At 52.5% G+C, this 16,460-nt stretch overlaps 1 protein-coding gene across 5 annotated transcripts in view; it reads right to left on the bottom strand.

Annotated features, from left to right (window-relative positions):
- RAI2 (retinoic acid induced 2) overlaps positions 1 to 16,460 on the bottom strand; it is a 60,344-nt gene continuing 43,884 nt past the window's right edge. For all 5 annotated transcript variants that reach the window (XM_077146899.1, XM_077146896.1, XM_077146897.1 and 2 more), the window contains one exon: positions 1 to 1,917. In XM_077146899.1, coding sequence (XP_077003014.1) covers positions 373 to 1,893 — 1,521 coding nt within the window. In that variant the 5' untranslated portion in view covers positions 1,894 to 1,917 and the 3' untranslated portion in view covers positions 1 to 372. The remainder of the gene's footprint in view (positions 1,918 to 16,460) is intronic.

The raw sequence follows: 16,460 nt of genomic DNA, 5'->3' as shown, positions 1-16,460 counted from the left end.
TTAGTGCAAACAAACATTTATTGTGAAATATTCATCCTACCCTTTATTAGGTATTACATCATCAAAGCACTTTGTGGCAATGAAAATAGCTTTTTTTTCACCCCTCTGATTCACCCAATATTCCATTAAAGCTGCAAAAAATGTGCAATCTGCTTGAAAAATAGGTTGCTCTTATTTACTTATTCGTGAAAAGTCAAAAATTAAAAAAGAAAATGACACTAGCTTACAGGGCCTCTAGAGCCAATTCATCTTCCCTCTTCCCACCTACTCCCCCAAATAATTAACAAAGATAATTTGTTTTAAATGCCTTTTTATAAAACCAATGCACCTTTCCCCACATTATAACCATAAAAACATTTTAAAAGCTAATATTTACTTTCTCGGAAAAAAGGTGGCCAGCCGTTGTTTTTTGATGGGAAGCATGTGTATTTCCTGGGAGTTCACTTTCTTTAACTTTATGCTCCGGTTTTTGACGGGTTTCCTGAGCGGCTCCGCGTTTTCCATGGAGTCTCCTCCCTGGCTGTTGATGCCATAGCTCTGGAGCACGGAGTCTTCTCTTTTGAAGGAGAAGTTTTTGGTGGACACCCCCGAGAGGCCTTTGACCTTGCCACAGAAGATGGCAGGCATGGCGTCTTCCACCGAGACAATCACCTTGGCTGCCTGGGAGTCACTCACAATCTCCATGGGACTGTCGGCCTTGACCTGGCTGCTGGGCTGGCCGGGCAGTTCGGAGGCCGGGCCGCCGTGGCTGTCCCCCTGGGCCGAGACGTCGTGGGGCGCGGCGGGGGCGAAGGGCATTTCCACGCCGTTGTCGTACGGCGTCTCGGGGGGCGGCTCCGGCCTGCGGTGTGCGGCCAGTGACAGGTCCAGGACGGCGTCTTCCTGGAAGGTGGGGGGGCTGGCCTCGCCGGCCTTGAGCCAGGGCACGGACTTCATGGAGAGGTCCAGGGCCTCGTTCTCGCCGCCCATCTTGATGACCGTGTGGCGGCTGAGCTGGAAATACTCCCTGGGCTGGAGGACGTCGAAGGGCTTCAGTTCCTCCTTGTCCAGGGGGGCGGGGGTGCCCTTGCAGGGGGGCAGGTTGAAGGAAGATGGCGGCTTGGGGAAACTGGGGCTGAACTTGGATTCAGAACTCTGAGGCACCGGGATGGGGATGGGGATGGGGACCGGCACAGGCAAGGGGACGATGACGGGGTAGGGCACCAAGAGGGTGGCCGGTGGCACCAGCGGGGACAGGGGGGAGTTAAAGGGCTGGGGGGGCGCAGAGGGGTATCCGGGAGGCGGCTGGCATGGTGGGGGGCCCAGAGCGCCCTGGGAGGGAAACAGATTCTGCAGCACAGTCTCAAACGGCAGGGTGGGCTCCTGCGGCTGGCTGGGGGTCCTCAGGTCCAGCAGCTGGGGCTGGGCCTCGGGGCTCTCGGCTCCCTGGAAGAGGCTGCCATGCATGGCGCCGGAGGAGCACGGGGCCTCCTGAGGCAGGACCAGCGGGGAGTTGAGGTGCTGGAAGACGTGCTGCTCCAGCACCACGGGCAGCTGCACGGGGCCCTGCGTGGCCATGACATAGGCGGCGTTGCCGCTGGGGTGGAGCTGCGGCGCCGAGCTGCCCTCCACCTGCATGTGGATGGGCATCACCACCGGGCTCTCCCCGAGGCACAGGGGCTGCAGCACGGTGGCCGCCACCTTCAGAGCCATGCCGCTCTGGGACTCGGCGGGCGGGCTCAGGATGCTCGGCGCCGGCACAGTCACCAGGGCCTTCTTCACCAGGTCAGTGGAGTTGATGTTCCAGGCCTCGGTGGTGATGAGCTGGGCCATGCCGTTCTCCAGTCTGTTGTTGGCCAAGGCGGGCGGGGAGTCGGTCATGTCAGAGAGGTTCCGGGACTGCAGGTCATCCATCACTCGGCTCGGCTGTCACGGGGCCTGCAACACAGAACACACGACAGGACGCGGCCTTAAAAGGACATTCCGAGTTGCCCTCCCCCGCCTCTTTAAGACGGTGTCCTATCTCGGTCAGCTGGGGCGGGGGGCCACGCAGCCCTTCCCTCTGGGCAGGACAGCCACACTAGGGATCTTTCCGCACAGGAATCAGCACGCCCGGGCGCTCGGCGGTGGGCGGGTGGCCCCAATTTAACACACGATTAGGCCACACACAGATGACGTCATGACTGGAGAACCGAGGGGGCTTAGACAGGGTCTTTTTAAGCCTAATACTCAGCTGAGCCGGTTCAGCCTTCCACCAGCACGACGCTGCATTCCACACTGCTCTCCTGGACCGTTAAGATGGACGGAGATGAGACCTGCTTCAATCCAAATCAGCAGCAAAGACTGACTTTCCTTGAAGGACAAGATAAAACCCCGGGCACGTTAGAATTCTAGGGGCAGGGAAGGGGTGCCCTCCCAGTTACTGGGCAGCGTTCAGAAAACCCTCGGCGGCAATCATTCTTCCAAACAGACTTGATGAGAGGAACAGCAGTGCCTCTGCACGAGGGCGCCACGGTTCTCCCGTCTCCCTTAGGCCCGTGACACCCTGTTTTCTCCCTAGGACAAGGATGAGGATAACCTGCACAAGATGCTGTCACAGGTACGAGCGGGCAGCGGGTCCAGCTTCAACCTTCCCCAATCAGCTCATCTGCCTGACCTGTGACCTCTTCTATCTTCTACCTGTCCAGGTAAGGGGGGATATGCTGATGACTCCAGGGCTGGGGAAATGGAGTGCTCGTGGGAAACAGACATCTCCAAGGGGGAGATCAGTGTTCCTGAGGCCCCAGGCGTCTCGAGCAGACCTGCAGCTACCTCCGGAGAGGCCAAAGGTACCCACAGCGGGTGCTTCCTGGAGGAAGCGGCTGCAGCTGCGCTATGGCTCTCCATGGAAACTCGTCCCCATTTAGCCTCGTTACCATGGAGAAGGCAGGCACCATGGCGAACTCAGGGATGCGTGCAGCCCTGGAATGTGGTGGGGGCTCCATCATTCAAGAAGCCTAAAGTTCGCGGGGCGGGCCTTGGGCAACTCAGAGGCCTGACCTCACGTGTCTGACCTGTCTACAACTCCAGCCCTGTAGCCATCTCCTCCTCCTCTTCTCCCCAAGCCCTAAATTACCAACACAACCTCCAAAACAAGGACAGGAGGCGGCCCAGGGCACCATGAGTTGAGCAGCAGACAAATGCGGCCTCACTTCGGTAAGGCAGCGTTCACAAATGAACAACCCTGTGCTATTTCCAGGCTCTCCAAGCGAGGAGTTTATGTGCAGCAGGAGGAGGGGAAGGGGGAAGGATGCTGTGCGTGCAAATAGCTCTGTGGAGAAGGACTGGTGGGTGAGGTCCTTGGACAGCATGCTGTGGGGCCTCGGCGGGAAGGCCCCGGAAGCCTGGCTCCCTGTGGACAGGGTGTCCTCTGGAAACCTCAAGGTGGCCCAGCTGTGCCAGCCGGTAATCCCCTTGGGGTCCCCCAGGGAAGCTGAAGGGGCTCGCCCAAACTGGATTGACTGACTTCTCCCGAGATGAGTGTTCCCTGACTCAGCCCAGAAAATGCCATGCCTCCAATCCACCAGTCATCCATCCATCTATTCATTCATTCGCTCGTCCAACCAACTTCTTTATTGTCTGCAGATGCTTTGGTGGGGGTGGGAGATGCTGCCATGAACAGGACGTGCAAGGCGCCTGCTTTCATGGAGGTTATAGTTGAGAGGGGGAGACACAGGACTGATCAGCAGCAAAGGCATCGAAGTTATGCCAGGAGAGGCAAGGACGCCACAAGACCAGACTCTGTTAGCCCTCCAAATGCAGCCCCGTGACGGTGTGCAGGATCCGAGGCCTCCTCCAGCCCCAAAGGCTCACAGAAGGGTCAGGCCTGTCCCTCCCAGTGGCCAGACCCCTAGGGAGGGGGCACAGGAGGCTCAAGGGAAGCCAGGGTGGGGCTGCTGAGGCTAAGGACAGCAGCTGTCAGAGAAGGCTCCCAGGCACCCATCACAGGTGGATTCTGAATGGTCCTAGAGCCAACTCAGTAGACAAGTGAAGACGCGTTCTGTGCCATCTCAGGGCTTTCTGGGGCTTTGGGAGACTCCAGCTGAAGACCATTTTCTCATAAGGACTGTCCCTGGCCACCCTTCCGGAAGTGGTGGCCTCCCTTCCGGAAGTGGCGGCCTCCCTCTCCCCCGCCCTCCCTGCCCCCCTCAGCTCCCTCTCAAGAGAGAGAAGGCAAATTTCTGGACACCCCCTCTACCTGCTCTTCACACACACCTTCAGCTCAGGTGCCAGCTCCTACCTCTTCCTGTGAAACCTCACTCCCCTCCCTGCCTGGCCTGCTACTCCCTCCTGCTCAGAGCAAATGGCGGGGACCTTGCTCCAGGGCACCTCCCACAGGCCCCTGCTCTTCCCACGGATGGCAAGAGCTAAAACTCACTGGGCACTTGGTATGTGCCAGGCCCTGTGCTGAGAACATTTCATGCATTGCCTCATTTAATCCTCCGAGCGGCCCTGTGAAAGCACTCCTGTAATTACGCACATTTTAGTAATGAGAACATGGATCCCACTGGAGAGTCGAAGACGAAACTTAAGGTTGCACTAAGGCTGGGTTTAGAGGTCAGGTCCACTCCCAGGCTCCTTCTCTTGTGCCGAGGATGACAGGGCACCCTCCTCCCTCCAGCCTCCCCTTCAACCCCCATGTGCATGGGTGTGCAGAAGTGGGCAAGAGAGCACTTGGACATAAGACTTCTTCACCTGGGGTGCCCAGGTCCTTTCCAGTAAACTTTTCCAACTGTTTGTTCATTCTACCAGGGGCATCCTCTGTTCCCCTATAGCAGGTGTGGTTTGGAGGTATGGACCTCAGAAAAACATGTCCTCAAACTTCAACATTCCTGTGGGTTGTGAACCTAATGTAAGTAGGACTTTCTTTTGATGAGGTGACTTCAGTTAAGGTGTGGCCCACCTCAATCAGGATAGGTCTTAATCCTGTTACTGGAGTCCCTTGTAAGTGGCATGCATGAAATTCAGACACAGAGAGAAAAAGCCATGGAAAGCAAGAAGCTAAAGGTCAACAAACCTAGAAGAGAAGGGAGAAGCCAGGAGGGGCCGCCATGTGCATTACCATGTGACAGAGGCCAGGACCAAGGCTTTCCAGCAGCCAGTCCCAGAATACCAGTCTTCAGGAAGAAAGCATCACCTTGATAATACCTTGATTTGGACTTTCTCCTCACTTCAAAACCATGAACCATTAAATTCCCATCATTTAAGCCAACCCGCTGCATGGTATTTGCTTGAGCAGCCCAGGAAACTAAAACCCTAGGGGAGGGTCAGAGGCACCCATTCTCTCAACCTATCTCCAGTTACCCACCCATCCCCACCCCAGCCTGTGTTCCTGCAACAGACGGCATGGGGGTGGGAGACACATTGGAACCCATGAGTCCCCAGCTGGGGCCTCTGAGTCTCTGGGCCCAGGGCCTGGGCCAGATGGGATGCAGGGCAGGCTGGGGTGGGGGCAGGAGGCACATAGTATGGGGGGGAGAGGGAGGGGAAAGGAAGCCATGGGCCACTTCCTCTGGTATGCCAGGCCTGGCCTGGTGACACAAGGCCTGCATTTCCTTCACCACTAGTTTGAGAACCCACTGGCCACAAGGCCAGGCCCCAGGGTTATGCAGGTAAAACCAACATGAACCCTGCCCTCACAATACACCTTTCTGCCTCCACTCTCTTTCTCCACCTCCAGCTTTTATTGTTCAAGCCACCAGCAGCCATGCAACTCACCCCAACTCTCAGTTAGGAGCTGGTGGGGTGCAGAGTGGGCACAGTGTGGGGGCAGCCCCAGGAGCCACAGAGATGCCCCAGGAATAAAACAAGCTCTTGAAATGAGGGTTCAAAAGGCACATCTCCTTCCCTGAGGACAAGCGAAGAAACCAGACAATGACCGGAGAGAAGATGGCGGCCGCGTGCTCGTGCAGGCAGAGGGCAGGCCTGGGACCTCTTCAAACCATGGAGTGTCACACGAGCCCCTGGTTCATGCGCAAGCAGAGGGGGGTGTGCCTTTCTTTGGAGGTGGCAGGAAACCTTCTGTTTGGGTTTTTCAAAACATCATTTTCAAATGGGTTTCCATACTGTCACCCATCCATTCCGCCTGCTCACCATTATTACTGACTTTGAACGGTGGCAACTGGGGCAGAGTCAGAGTGGCCCATGTGTCCCCAAGATGGAGACTCTGGGGAAAAGTGTCAAGTCCTGGGAAGATGGTGAGGGTCTTTCAGAGGGCAGTAGCTTGCCTGGAGACTTGTGGGGTCACAGAATTGTTATCTGAATCTTCTCACCTAGTGATCACTCGGGGGGGGGCGGCTGATCAGAGAGAAGGTGGAAGTTTAGAATGGCGGCCTCGGGCCTGTTCTCTGCGGTCTGTCCTACAGCCCAGCCCTCTCCAGCACCTGCCTTCACTGGCTTGACTCCTGCTTCTTTATCAGACTCTGGGGCTCACTCCCAAGGTGGCTTTCTCTGGGATCTTCCTCCACCCTCACTGAGCTCCCACAGGACCCTCAACTTACGGTTGTTTTGTCTTGAGATCCCACCCCAATCCAGGGATGGCCTTCTTCCTCCAGGAGGCAAAGACCATTTCGCTTCCAAATCTTTATATCCCTATCCCTGGCACCATATCTGGCAAATAGTAGGTGCTCAGGAAATATTTTCTGAATGAATGAGTGCATGAATGAATACCTAGGCCCCCTGAGCCCAGTGTTGTCCCACACAGCCTCGTGTCACAGGCCCCCATTTCTAGAATCCTGGCACATCAAGGCTAGAAAGGGCATTAAAGCTTACACCATCCTTGTCTTCTTCCTGACCCTTTTGACAGCTGTGGAAACTGAGAGCCAGAAAGGCTAACTTGTCAAAGACCAGTTACCACAGAGGCCACCACAGTCTTGCTGTGGAAAGAGCAGGGAGTCAGGTCCCACAGGCCATGGGAGGCCAACATGGCGGCGGCCCACCCGCCCCCGCCTGCGGGAGGCTCTGACGAGACAGCAGATGTGGAAGCTCTTTATGGATGGTGAAGGGCTGACGGTGGTGGGGTATGAATTCCCCCGTGTTCTGACACACCTCGGAAAAGAAAATCAAGATGATGCAGCTTTCCTTAGGAAGGGTTAGGTCAGTGAAGAAGCCAAGGCTGGCCATGAGCAGGCGGCGCCTCGCCTCACACCCATCCCTCCTGGTGCGAGGCCACTGGGCCTGGTCTTCTCCTTCCAGAGAATCACACAAAGCACTCATCCCCCCCGCCACACACACACACACACACACACACACACACACACAAGCTTCCTTGCAGACTGACACTTGTATAATGAAGATTCCTTTTATGACTTACTTTAAAAGCAAAAACACCCAACTGCTCAGAAAATGTAGACTGTTCTCCAGGTCCTACAGCCCATTTATTTCCTCCTGGTGGACATTTACCACTGTCTAAGGCACGGGCGCGCACACACACACACACACACACAATAACCTAACACTCTCTCTGAACACCCTCAGCCATATGCTAAAGGATCCTAGTCAGGGGAAACTCACAGCCCCAGAAGCTCCCGCATCAACTCAAACCAAAGGGACCTGAGGACACCCAGAACAGGCCCCCACTCACCCAGACGGCAGCCCTGAAACCACCTCAGGCCAGGTCTGGGTGCTGAGCCAAGAATTGGGATGAAAGGCCCGGGGCACACTGGGAACCCCTCTCAAAGGCTCAAGTCCCCTTCTCGAGAGTGGGTTGATGGTATTTTGTGAAGTGAAAGCGTTTTCACAACAGACACAACGCTGAAGGCGACTTCAACTCAAGCCAGGGGCCACCACTTGTTCTGGGGCCCTGTTGCACCCTGTGACCACCCGAGTGAGGTCACCGGGCAGGTGGGCTCAGCCTCAGACGGCCCCACTTCCACCCCCAGGAGCAGGATGATCTGCTCGGGCTTGGCAGTGACTTCCTCAGCAGCTTCGGTTTTCATGGGGCCCACCGGCAGCCATTGGCTATTTCCGGTCAGATCTGGATGGCCCGTGTCCTTGTTACTCAAAGTGGGGGGGTCCGTGGACCAGCAGCAGCAGCAGCACCTGGGAGTTCACTAGAAATGCCGAGTCTCAGGCCCCACCGCAGATCTACTCAATCAGAATGTGCATTTTAACCAGCACGTCGCCTAGTGATTCCTGGGCACTTTGGAAGTCTGAGAAACGCTGGCCCAGCACTGCGTCGCAAACTTGGCTGTACACTGGAATGGCCTGGGAGCTTTAAAAAATACCAATGATGGGGTCCCACACCAAAGATTCTGATTGGTCTGGGGTGCATGCAACCTGGGAATTGGGGAGGGTGGGGTGGGGAGTGTGGGAGGGGAGGTGGGGAGTGGTAAAAATTCCCCTGGTGATTCTAATGTGCAGCTCAGGCTGGGAACTCTCAGTCTGAAGGTACCGGGCCAGCAGCCACCTTCTTTCTGGCTAATCCTGCTCCTTACCTGTGCTGGTTTGAAAGGATGTATGTCCCCTAGAAAAGCCAGGTTTTAATCCTAATCCCATTTTGCAAAGGCAGCCGTTTCTTCTAATCCCTACTCAGTACTGTATGTTTGAAACTGTAATCAGATCATCTCCCTGGAGATGTGATATAATCAGGAGTGGTTGTTAAACTGGATTAGGTGGAAGCGTGTCTCCACCCATTTGGGTGGGTCTTGATTAGTTTACTGGAGTCCTATAAAAGAGGAAGCATTTTGGAGAAAGAGAGATTCTGAGAGAGCAGAGAATGACATAGCCACAAGAAGCCGAGAGTCTACCAGCCAGCGACCTTTGGAAATGAAGAAGGAAAATGCCTCCCGGGGAGCTTCATGAAATAGGAAGCCAGGAGAAGAAGCTAGCAGATGACCCTGTGTTTGCCATGTGCCCTTCCAGATGAGAGAGGAACCCTGACCGTGTTCAGCATGTGCCTTCTCGTTTGAGAGAGAAACCCTGAACTTCATTGGCCTTCTTGAACCAAGATATCTGTTCCTGGATGCCTTAGATTGGACATTTTTATAGACTTGCTTTAATTGGGACATTTTCTCAGCCTTAGAACTGTAAACTTGCAACTCATTAAATTCCCATCTTTAAAAGCCGCTCTGTTTCTGGTATGTTGCATTCCGGCAGCTAGCAAACCAGAACATTCCCTCACATTAAAGACTGAAGCAAGCACCACTCCGAACTCCCTCAATGTTTCCCCCTGCCCCTCACAGTCTCTACCGGTGCCCCCGACATCCAGGAAGACACAAGGAGGTGTGTCTCCACCTTGTAAGGCTGGCTTCGCAGAGATCTCTGCTAAGAACCCTGTCCCCAGCCCCACCCTGTCCTACACCTATCTTCTGCTTGTGAGCCGGTGCTTACAGCACTCCCCACTGCTGGGAAACTGTGGGTAAAAATCACCAGCCACTCACTATGAGTCAAATTAGAAAACAGCAATTTTTGTCCTTTAATACAACACAGAACGGATATGGTTTCACCATTCAGGATCTGAGCTGCACGAAATATCTAAGAAGTAATTCCAACTGGGTAAAAAATGGTTTTTCTCTCCCCATAGGGTGTAATAATTGTCAATTACTTGCCCTGGTGATTAAATTTTCTGAGCTTTAAACATCAGCACAGGGCTTTTCTACTGAAACTGTGAACATAATTACCACAAGAATGTATTCCCAAATTGGCTAAAATACGGAGACTACACAAAATAGTCGCCTGCCTTCTGGTAGATTGCCTTTTTCATCAAGAGGTGTTGTCCGCAGCCCCCGAAAAGAAAGGCAAGTACCCAGATCAGGTTTTGAAATGTGTTCCCCCCCAACGTGCCACATGATTTCCTAAAGCAGTGGCGGCTATCTGGCTACAACTGGATCTGAACTTTGCGAGGCTGGGCAGTGGCTGTGGGGCAGTTCTGCTGGAGAGGCAGAGGGTGAATCTTAGCTCGTATCTGATTCACCCACAAATATTGGGTGAGAAATGGAAGTGGTGGACCTAAGCACCATCATCACTGGCCGCCAGGGCACCCCAAAGCTTCCCCAGGAAGTGGGGGCAAGGCCAACTTGCAGGGTGCTGTGAAAGTTTTAGTTATGTTCACTTTATCATCTCATCCTTTTTATCACCATTTTTCTATTTTATAATGTATGTAATAAAGAAATAGAGGAGGACTTGTAATTCAATAATAAATATACATGTACTAAGGGCATGTTCAATTTTTTTCTGAAAGGACTGCAAGAATGAATTCCGCAGGAGATGAAGCTCTCAAGTCCCAGGGAGACTCCCAGAGTTCCCTGACACGATGGGTTGAACTGCGTCCCCACAAAAGATAAGTTCAAGGCCTAACCGCTGGTACCCTGAAGGAGCCCCAATGAGGCCAAACCGGATTAGGGTGGACCCTTTACTGAATACAACAGGTGTTCTAGTAAGCAGAAGAAACTCGGACACAGGTGGAGTGGGATACAGGCAGAGAAGGAGATGACCATGGCATAGAGGCAGCATGGACTGCCCAGGCACGGCCAGGACTTCAGTGGAATACCTAAACTTGGACTTCTGGCTTCCAGAGCTGTGAGACAAGACGTTTCTGTTGTTTAAGGGAACCAGTCCATGGTACTTTGATGCAGTAGCCCTAGGAAATGAACCCACCCTGTCAGAACAAGTCTTGGGGTCACTGGCCCACTCTACCCCTCCCATTTTGCAGACAAGAAGCTGAGGCTCAGAGGTTAAGTAACTTGTTCGAGGTCACACAACATAGAGCCCATTCCTGTGCTCCTTCCTCAAAAGCACATTACCTCACCCATGGCCTGCTACTGGCAGGAGATACCCACCAAGACAGGGGACAGTGAGAGTCAGCGAGGTTTTGTCCCTGCATTTGGCCAAAGACGCACAGCCTTCTGGCCAACGCCCAGAACCCCGCCCGCAGCCGCCATCTTGTGAAGGAGCAAAGGTCACGGCGCAGGTCTCCACCCAAGGGCCAGCTTCCTACAGAGCTATGGTTCTGGGGGAGGTTTTTCTAGCAACGAAGAAACATCTTAAGTTTGGAACAAAGAGGGAGAAAAAACCTGCCTCTGGAAGAGAAAATATGTCTAATTAGATTGAGATACAAAGGTTAAATTTTTGTTCTGGGAAAAGGACTGTTTATAATCCCGTGTCATTAGCAGGACATTTTCCAGAGACCAGTGTGCCAGAAATAGACCCTCCGAGGGGTCACTGGAAGGAAGGGGCGTAGAAGTCTGAAGAACAAAGGACTGGAGTTCAGATTTTCCCCTTCTCTCAAGCCATGCGTGCCCCTCACCAAGCACTGTCAGGTAGACAGTGCCAGCCGCAGCCCGGACACTTGGCCCCATGGGCCTCGTGGAAACGGTCAGGAGGACAAACTCTGAACCCAGATAGGCCTAGGTTCAAATCTCATCTCTGCCTGACTCTACTCGTGTGACCCTGCACAAGTTAGTTCCAGGCCTCAGTTTCCCTCTGTGTAAAGTGAAGATTTAAAAAACCTGCCACGCACGGTGGGTGTGACAATTAGCAGAGATGATCTGTGTCAAGTACTTGGCACGGTGCCTGACACGTGGAAAGTGCTCAGTGAGTCGTGGCTGTCGTCATCCTTGTTGTCAACATCACCACTGTCACGGTCATCATCGTGCTCGCCACTGCTGCCACTGTCTTCATCCTTATCCTCGTTGTTGTCATTGCCACTGCCGTCATCACTGTCACCAACGTCACTGGTGCCGTCTTGACATGGGCGTCACTGTCATCGGCATCAAAGCCTCGATCTCCTCTAAGCAGCCCGAGAAGCATAACCTACCCGCCTTGGATGGGAATGGGTAAGTACACTCAGTTCCCAATCTACAACCCTGTTTGTTCGAAGGTCAACTTTAAAACCAGCTGCCAAGACCTGGGAAGGCATTTAGCATAGAATCAGTGTAACACCGGATGGCCAGGTTTCCAGGCCAGCCCGAGAAACCCTACTTAATGCCGGAGGCAGCTGAAATATTGAAAATTTTCAGTGGCATCAGAAAGCAACAATGCTGCAATACTAGAAATGAGGGACAAGGGAAAACAATATAAACAAATGCAAAAGTCTACTTTGTAGTCAGGCTGGGGGAGAAAGAAGAGGTGGCCAGAGCCTTCTGCAGCTTGAATGTGGACTTACCAGCACTTTCAAAGGTCCTGCAGTGACCCCCTGATTGCCCATTATGCATGATTTCACTTCCCATCCTACGGTTTTCCTTCTCCTTGACACAAGGGCCTAAGTAGCTCTTCTCTCCTACTTCTCAGCATGATTAGGGTCATTTTCTCACTCACAAGAGGAACAACAAAGGAAAGGGGAGGAGGAGAGGAAGAGGCAAGGATAAGAGGGAGAGAGCAAGCAGAGACTTTTGCTGAAGGAGCAAAGGGGGGTGGATTACAAAGGCGTATAGGGCCAAATGAGAAAGAGACTGCTCAGCTGGAAGAGATAAGACACAGAGAAAGTGGGGAGATGGGAGGACGCCTAGAACAGGCAAAGAAGGGAAGCCATGAGGAAAATAAGGAAGCTGAGTCATTCACCTGGCCACCAGGGGATGCGGGAGCTATGAGAGCCTGACGCCGCGCAGTATGGTAGAGGGAGAGGTGGGACTGGGACGTCTCAGCAGAGTGAGGACGGGGGAAGAAAGGATGAAATTGTTCACACGGATTAGAGGTACATGAGGGAGGAGATCCAAATTTTGGCAAAGTTTCTCTCAGGCTTTGAAAATCACCAAGCACGTTCGCTTGTGACGTGGTTGTGGAAAAGAAGCAAAAACAGAACATAAATGTATCTTCTTCTCATGCCTGATGTTCATTTTTGCCTCCCCCCTGCCCCTCCTTGGACAGTCAGAATTGGGTTTCCCCCCTCGAAGTTGGGTTTTCCAGAAAGAAGCTGATAAACGCATTCACACTGAGGTGTGTAACGGAGAAGGCTCAGGCAGTGTGCTTCCTTCGCTGGTATAGTAAACACTTCAGTGGGTGATAAAGCTATAGGCAAAGAATTAAAACTCTGAGGAATTGCAGACACCAGTCATGAGGAGGAGCCTTTCTAATTGTCTTGAAATCTCTGCAGAGACAAGAGCTGGCAACCCTGACCAAATGTGGCTGGCTCCAGTAAAAGGCACCTGAGAGCTTTCAAAAAAAAAAGGGGTGGTAGGGTGGTGTGGGGGACATGGCCTCCACCCTGAAACACTCAGTGATAAGAAGGCAATAGTGTCCATCAACAAACACTTCTTGTTCACCCAGTAGGAACCACGTGAAGGAGTGCCTCCTGGGTCCAGCGATTTTAGCAGCACCCAGGCTTGTCTTTATTTACAGCACAGGGCCCAGTTAGCAAACTGGCTACCTCCTGAATCTCTGATATCTGTCTTACCAAGTTTCCATGCAGAAGATATGGGCTCTCAAAGGACTGCAGCTGCACACATACGCACACGCATGCACACACACACACACACACACACACACTGAGAAGCTACTACAGTACTACAGCCACAACAGAAACTTCATGATCATCTTAGTTTGGGTTCTTTCACAAGCAGACCCTGAGGCAAGATTTGAGTGAAAGAAAGTTTATGTGGGAGGAGATCCCAGAAAACATCAGTAGGGGAGTAAAGCAGTGAGACAGGGAAAGGGAGGAAGCCAATTTACCAAGCAAGTTTACCACTGCAGGCAACTGGAGCTCAGTTCCACTGGGGAATGCTGGGAGACACATGCCTCAGAGTTACCCCTACGGAGAGGCTAGGAAGTTCTGTGTATTCACCAACCCCGATCCACAATGGTACCATTCCTTGGTACTTCCAGCTAGCCCAGCATGCTAATCTAGTACATTCTTGACACCAATAAAATAAAATAAAATAAAAAATTTAAAACCCTCAGGCAGAGTGACAGGGATTTGCAGTAACCAGCCTTTGGCCTACAGAGTTGAGTCTGAGGAGACATGGGCAGGGAACCAGCAGTGTCTATTATACCAGCCGTGCCCTGGAAAGTTCCAGTCATGCTTAGTATGTGAAGACCCAAATGTACTAATCCAGGCCACCATGACCATCTGTGTCCCCAGCGAGTGGCCTCTTCTCTGACCCCTACGAAGAAGACACTGTTTTATAACCACCATGCCACAGAGGAATCAGCTCAAGAGAAGTGTGGCTTGAGTTCTCACAAAGAACTAGGAGCACAAGGAGGCCAGAGATGACTGTCTTTCCAAAAGCAAGACGGCCAAGAGATGTTCAACTTGGCTAATGTTTTCTTTTGCTGGAATATAACTGAGGCCCTTGAGAAAGTTCTTCTAATCATATTTGTGCTGGCTGGAATGCAAGATGTTCCTGAGATGAGTCACAGAGGGAGTTTCTTTTCTGGTGAGCTTATATTCCAACTCAGAAACCAAAAAAAAAAGCAACAACAACTAATAAATAAACATCACTTTACTTCATCAGCTGCACACAGCCTAGAAATAATAATAATAACCTTGATGATCTGAGGAGCATGCAGACCATGCAGGGAGAACAGGGTGGGGAATGCTCATCTTTCAAACAAGGAAACTTCTTTCTGGAATTCTGCTTTGTTAAAAGCACCCCTCTGCCTGGAGGCAAGCTCTCGAGAGCAAAACAACACACTTTGCAGAATCTTAAGGCTGGTAAGTCTTTTCAAGTCCCTATAAATGCACTATATTTATCTTAAATCAAGTACCATGTTGGAGCTAAGAGAGCATAAACAGTGCAAAGTTGGAGTAGGGGAAGGAAAAAGACAGGCTGTATAACATCTGGCTAGTTGACAATGAAGATTATAGGTGATATTTCCTATTTTCTTTAGGGGAAGACTTCTGGAATGCAAGTGTTTCTCTCTCTCTTTCTCTCTCTCTCTCTCTCTCTCTCTCTCTCTCTCTCTCTCTCTCTCTCACACACACACACACACACACACACACACACACACGTGGGCAAGGAGGAATGAGGCCACCTGCTGTCTCTCTAATAGGCAAGGCGGATCCTCAAACCAGGATTCATGTCCATTCTCCTTCTTCCTGAGCTGCTCCACCCCATGTATTTTTCCTTGAATTCCAGGCCTCAAGTCTGTATCCCTGAGCAGGCTGCATGGTATCTGGGCCTTGCTTGTTACGTGGGTAGGATTTTAGCAGAGAAAATGGGGGGAGTGGAGGGCTTCCCAGAAGCACAGGAGGAAGGGTACAAGAGGAAAGGTGTGGGGGGGGAGAGGCCAGCAGGCTGGGGTGGCTGGCCGCCAGGGCTGAGGGAGGGTTTGGGGAGAGACAAGCACGCTGTCTCTTGCAAAGGGTGTTAAAAGTTGCCCTTCAGCAATTAACCTGGCGCCCTAAAAGATTAACAATGCACGTGGCCATGTAGCCAACTCAGCCAACACAATTTTGATGTCCTTGTCAGCTCTTCTCTCTCTTCCCCCCTCTGTCTCTCTCTCTCTCTCTCTCTCTCTCTCTCTCTCACACACACACACACACACACACACACACACACACACACAATGATGCTGATGCTGATGATGGTGATGACGCGGGTGATGATGACTGATGATGATGGCAGTGATGATAAGCCATTTACTAAGCATTTACTTATTATGTGCCAAGCACCCTGCTAGCTATTTTACATTCATTTTCTCATTTCAGCTACTCAGCAACCCCAGCAGATCATGACCACCTTGGTGTGAATTGGCTTGTCAGATTCCCACCCCACCCCCACCCCCCGGGAACTGAGCAGTGAACCCCTGGGGAATGGCTGTTCAGATAGGAGGGAGGGACAGGGCTTTCCAGAACATGAACAATATTCAAGGCAAGGCAAGGAAGGCCACTGTGGAGGGGGCGGGGGAAAGAGCGGGCAAAGGTTCCTGCCATCTTGTGTGGGGGTCGGTGGGGATAAAGGAGAGCTGGAAGGGAGGGAGAATTGGCGGCCGGGGGTGGGGTGGCTACTCTTCTCAGCACCTAGAATTCCTTGGCTTACTTTTGTGTCTGGGCCAGGCCTGCCTAGTGTTGCCTTCTCCACCCAGCTCTTGGCTCCCTGCCCCCACCACTAGCACTGCAGCTGGCGATGACTGGTCCCTGAAGGAAACAACCTTGAAACAAGTGCTTCCATTTCTTTCTCTCTTTCTCCCTTTCTTTCTTTGCATGGGCAGGTACCAGGAAAGGAACCCGGGTCTCCCGCATTGCAGGTGAGAATTCTGCCTGCTGAGCCACCATGGCCTGCCCTCCATTTCTTTTTTTTTGAAACCCAGTTCCCACTTCCTTTGCTTCTGGACCAGCTTGCATCCCAGGCAGGGGTTCATTCCCATCCTTCCTAGGAATATTTCACCTGTGGCTGACTGGCCAGCTGTTCAGAACCCATTTCCTCTTCTTCCTGGGCACACAGCTGGACTACATTTCCCAGCATCCCTTAGCTCTGTGACCGAGTTCTAGCCAATGGGATGTGGGTAGAAGTGACGCACACTACTTCCAGGCCTGGCGCCTAAAAACCTCCCATCTGGAATCCTCC

Source organism: Tamandua tetradactyla, chromosome X (assembly GCF_023851605.1).
Source record: "Tamandua tetradactyla isolate mTamTet1 chromosome X, mTamTet1.pri, whole genome shotgun sequence".
Taxonomy (NCBI): Eukaryota; Metazoa; Chordata; class Mammalia; order Pilosa; family Myrmecophagidae; genus Tamandua; species Tamandua tetradactyla.
The sequence above is the reverse complement of the archived record's forward strand: the minus strand, read 5'-3'. Positions and strand labels throughout refer to the sequence as shown.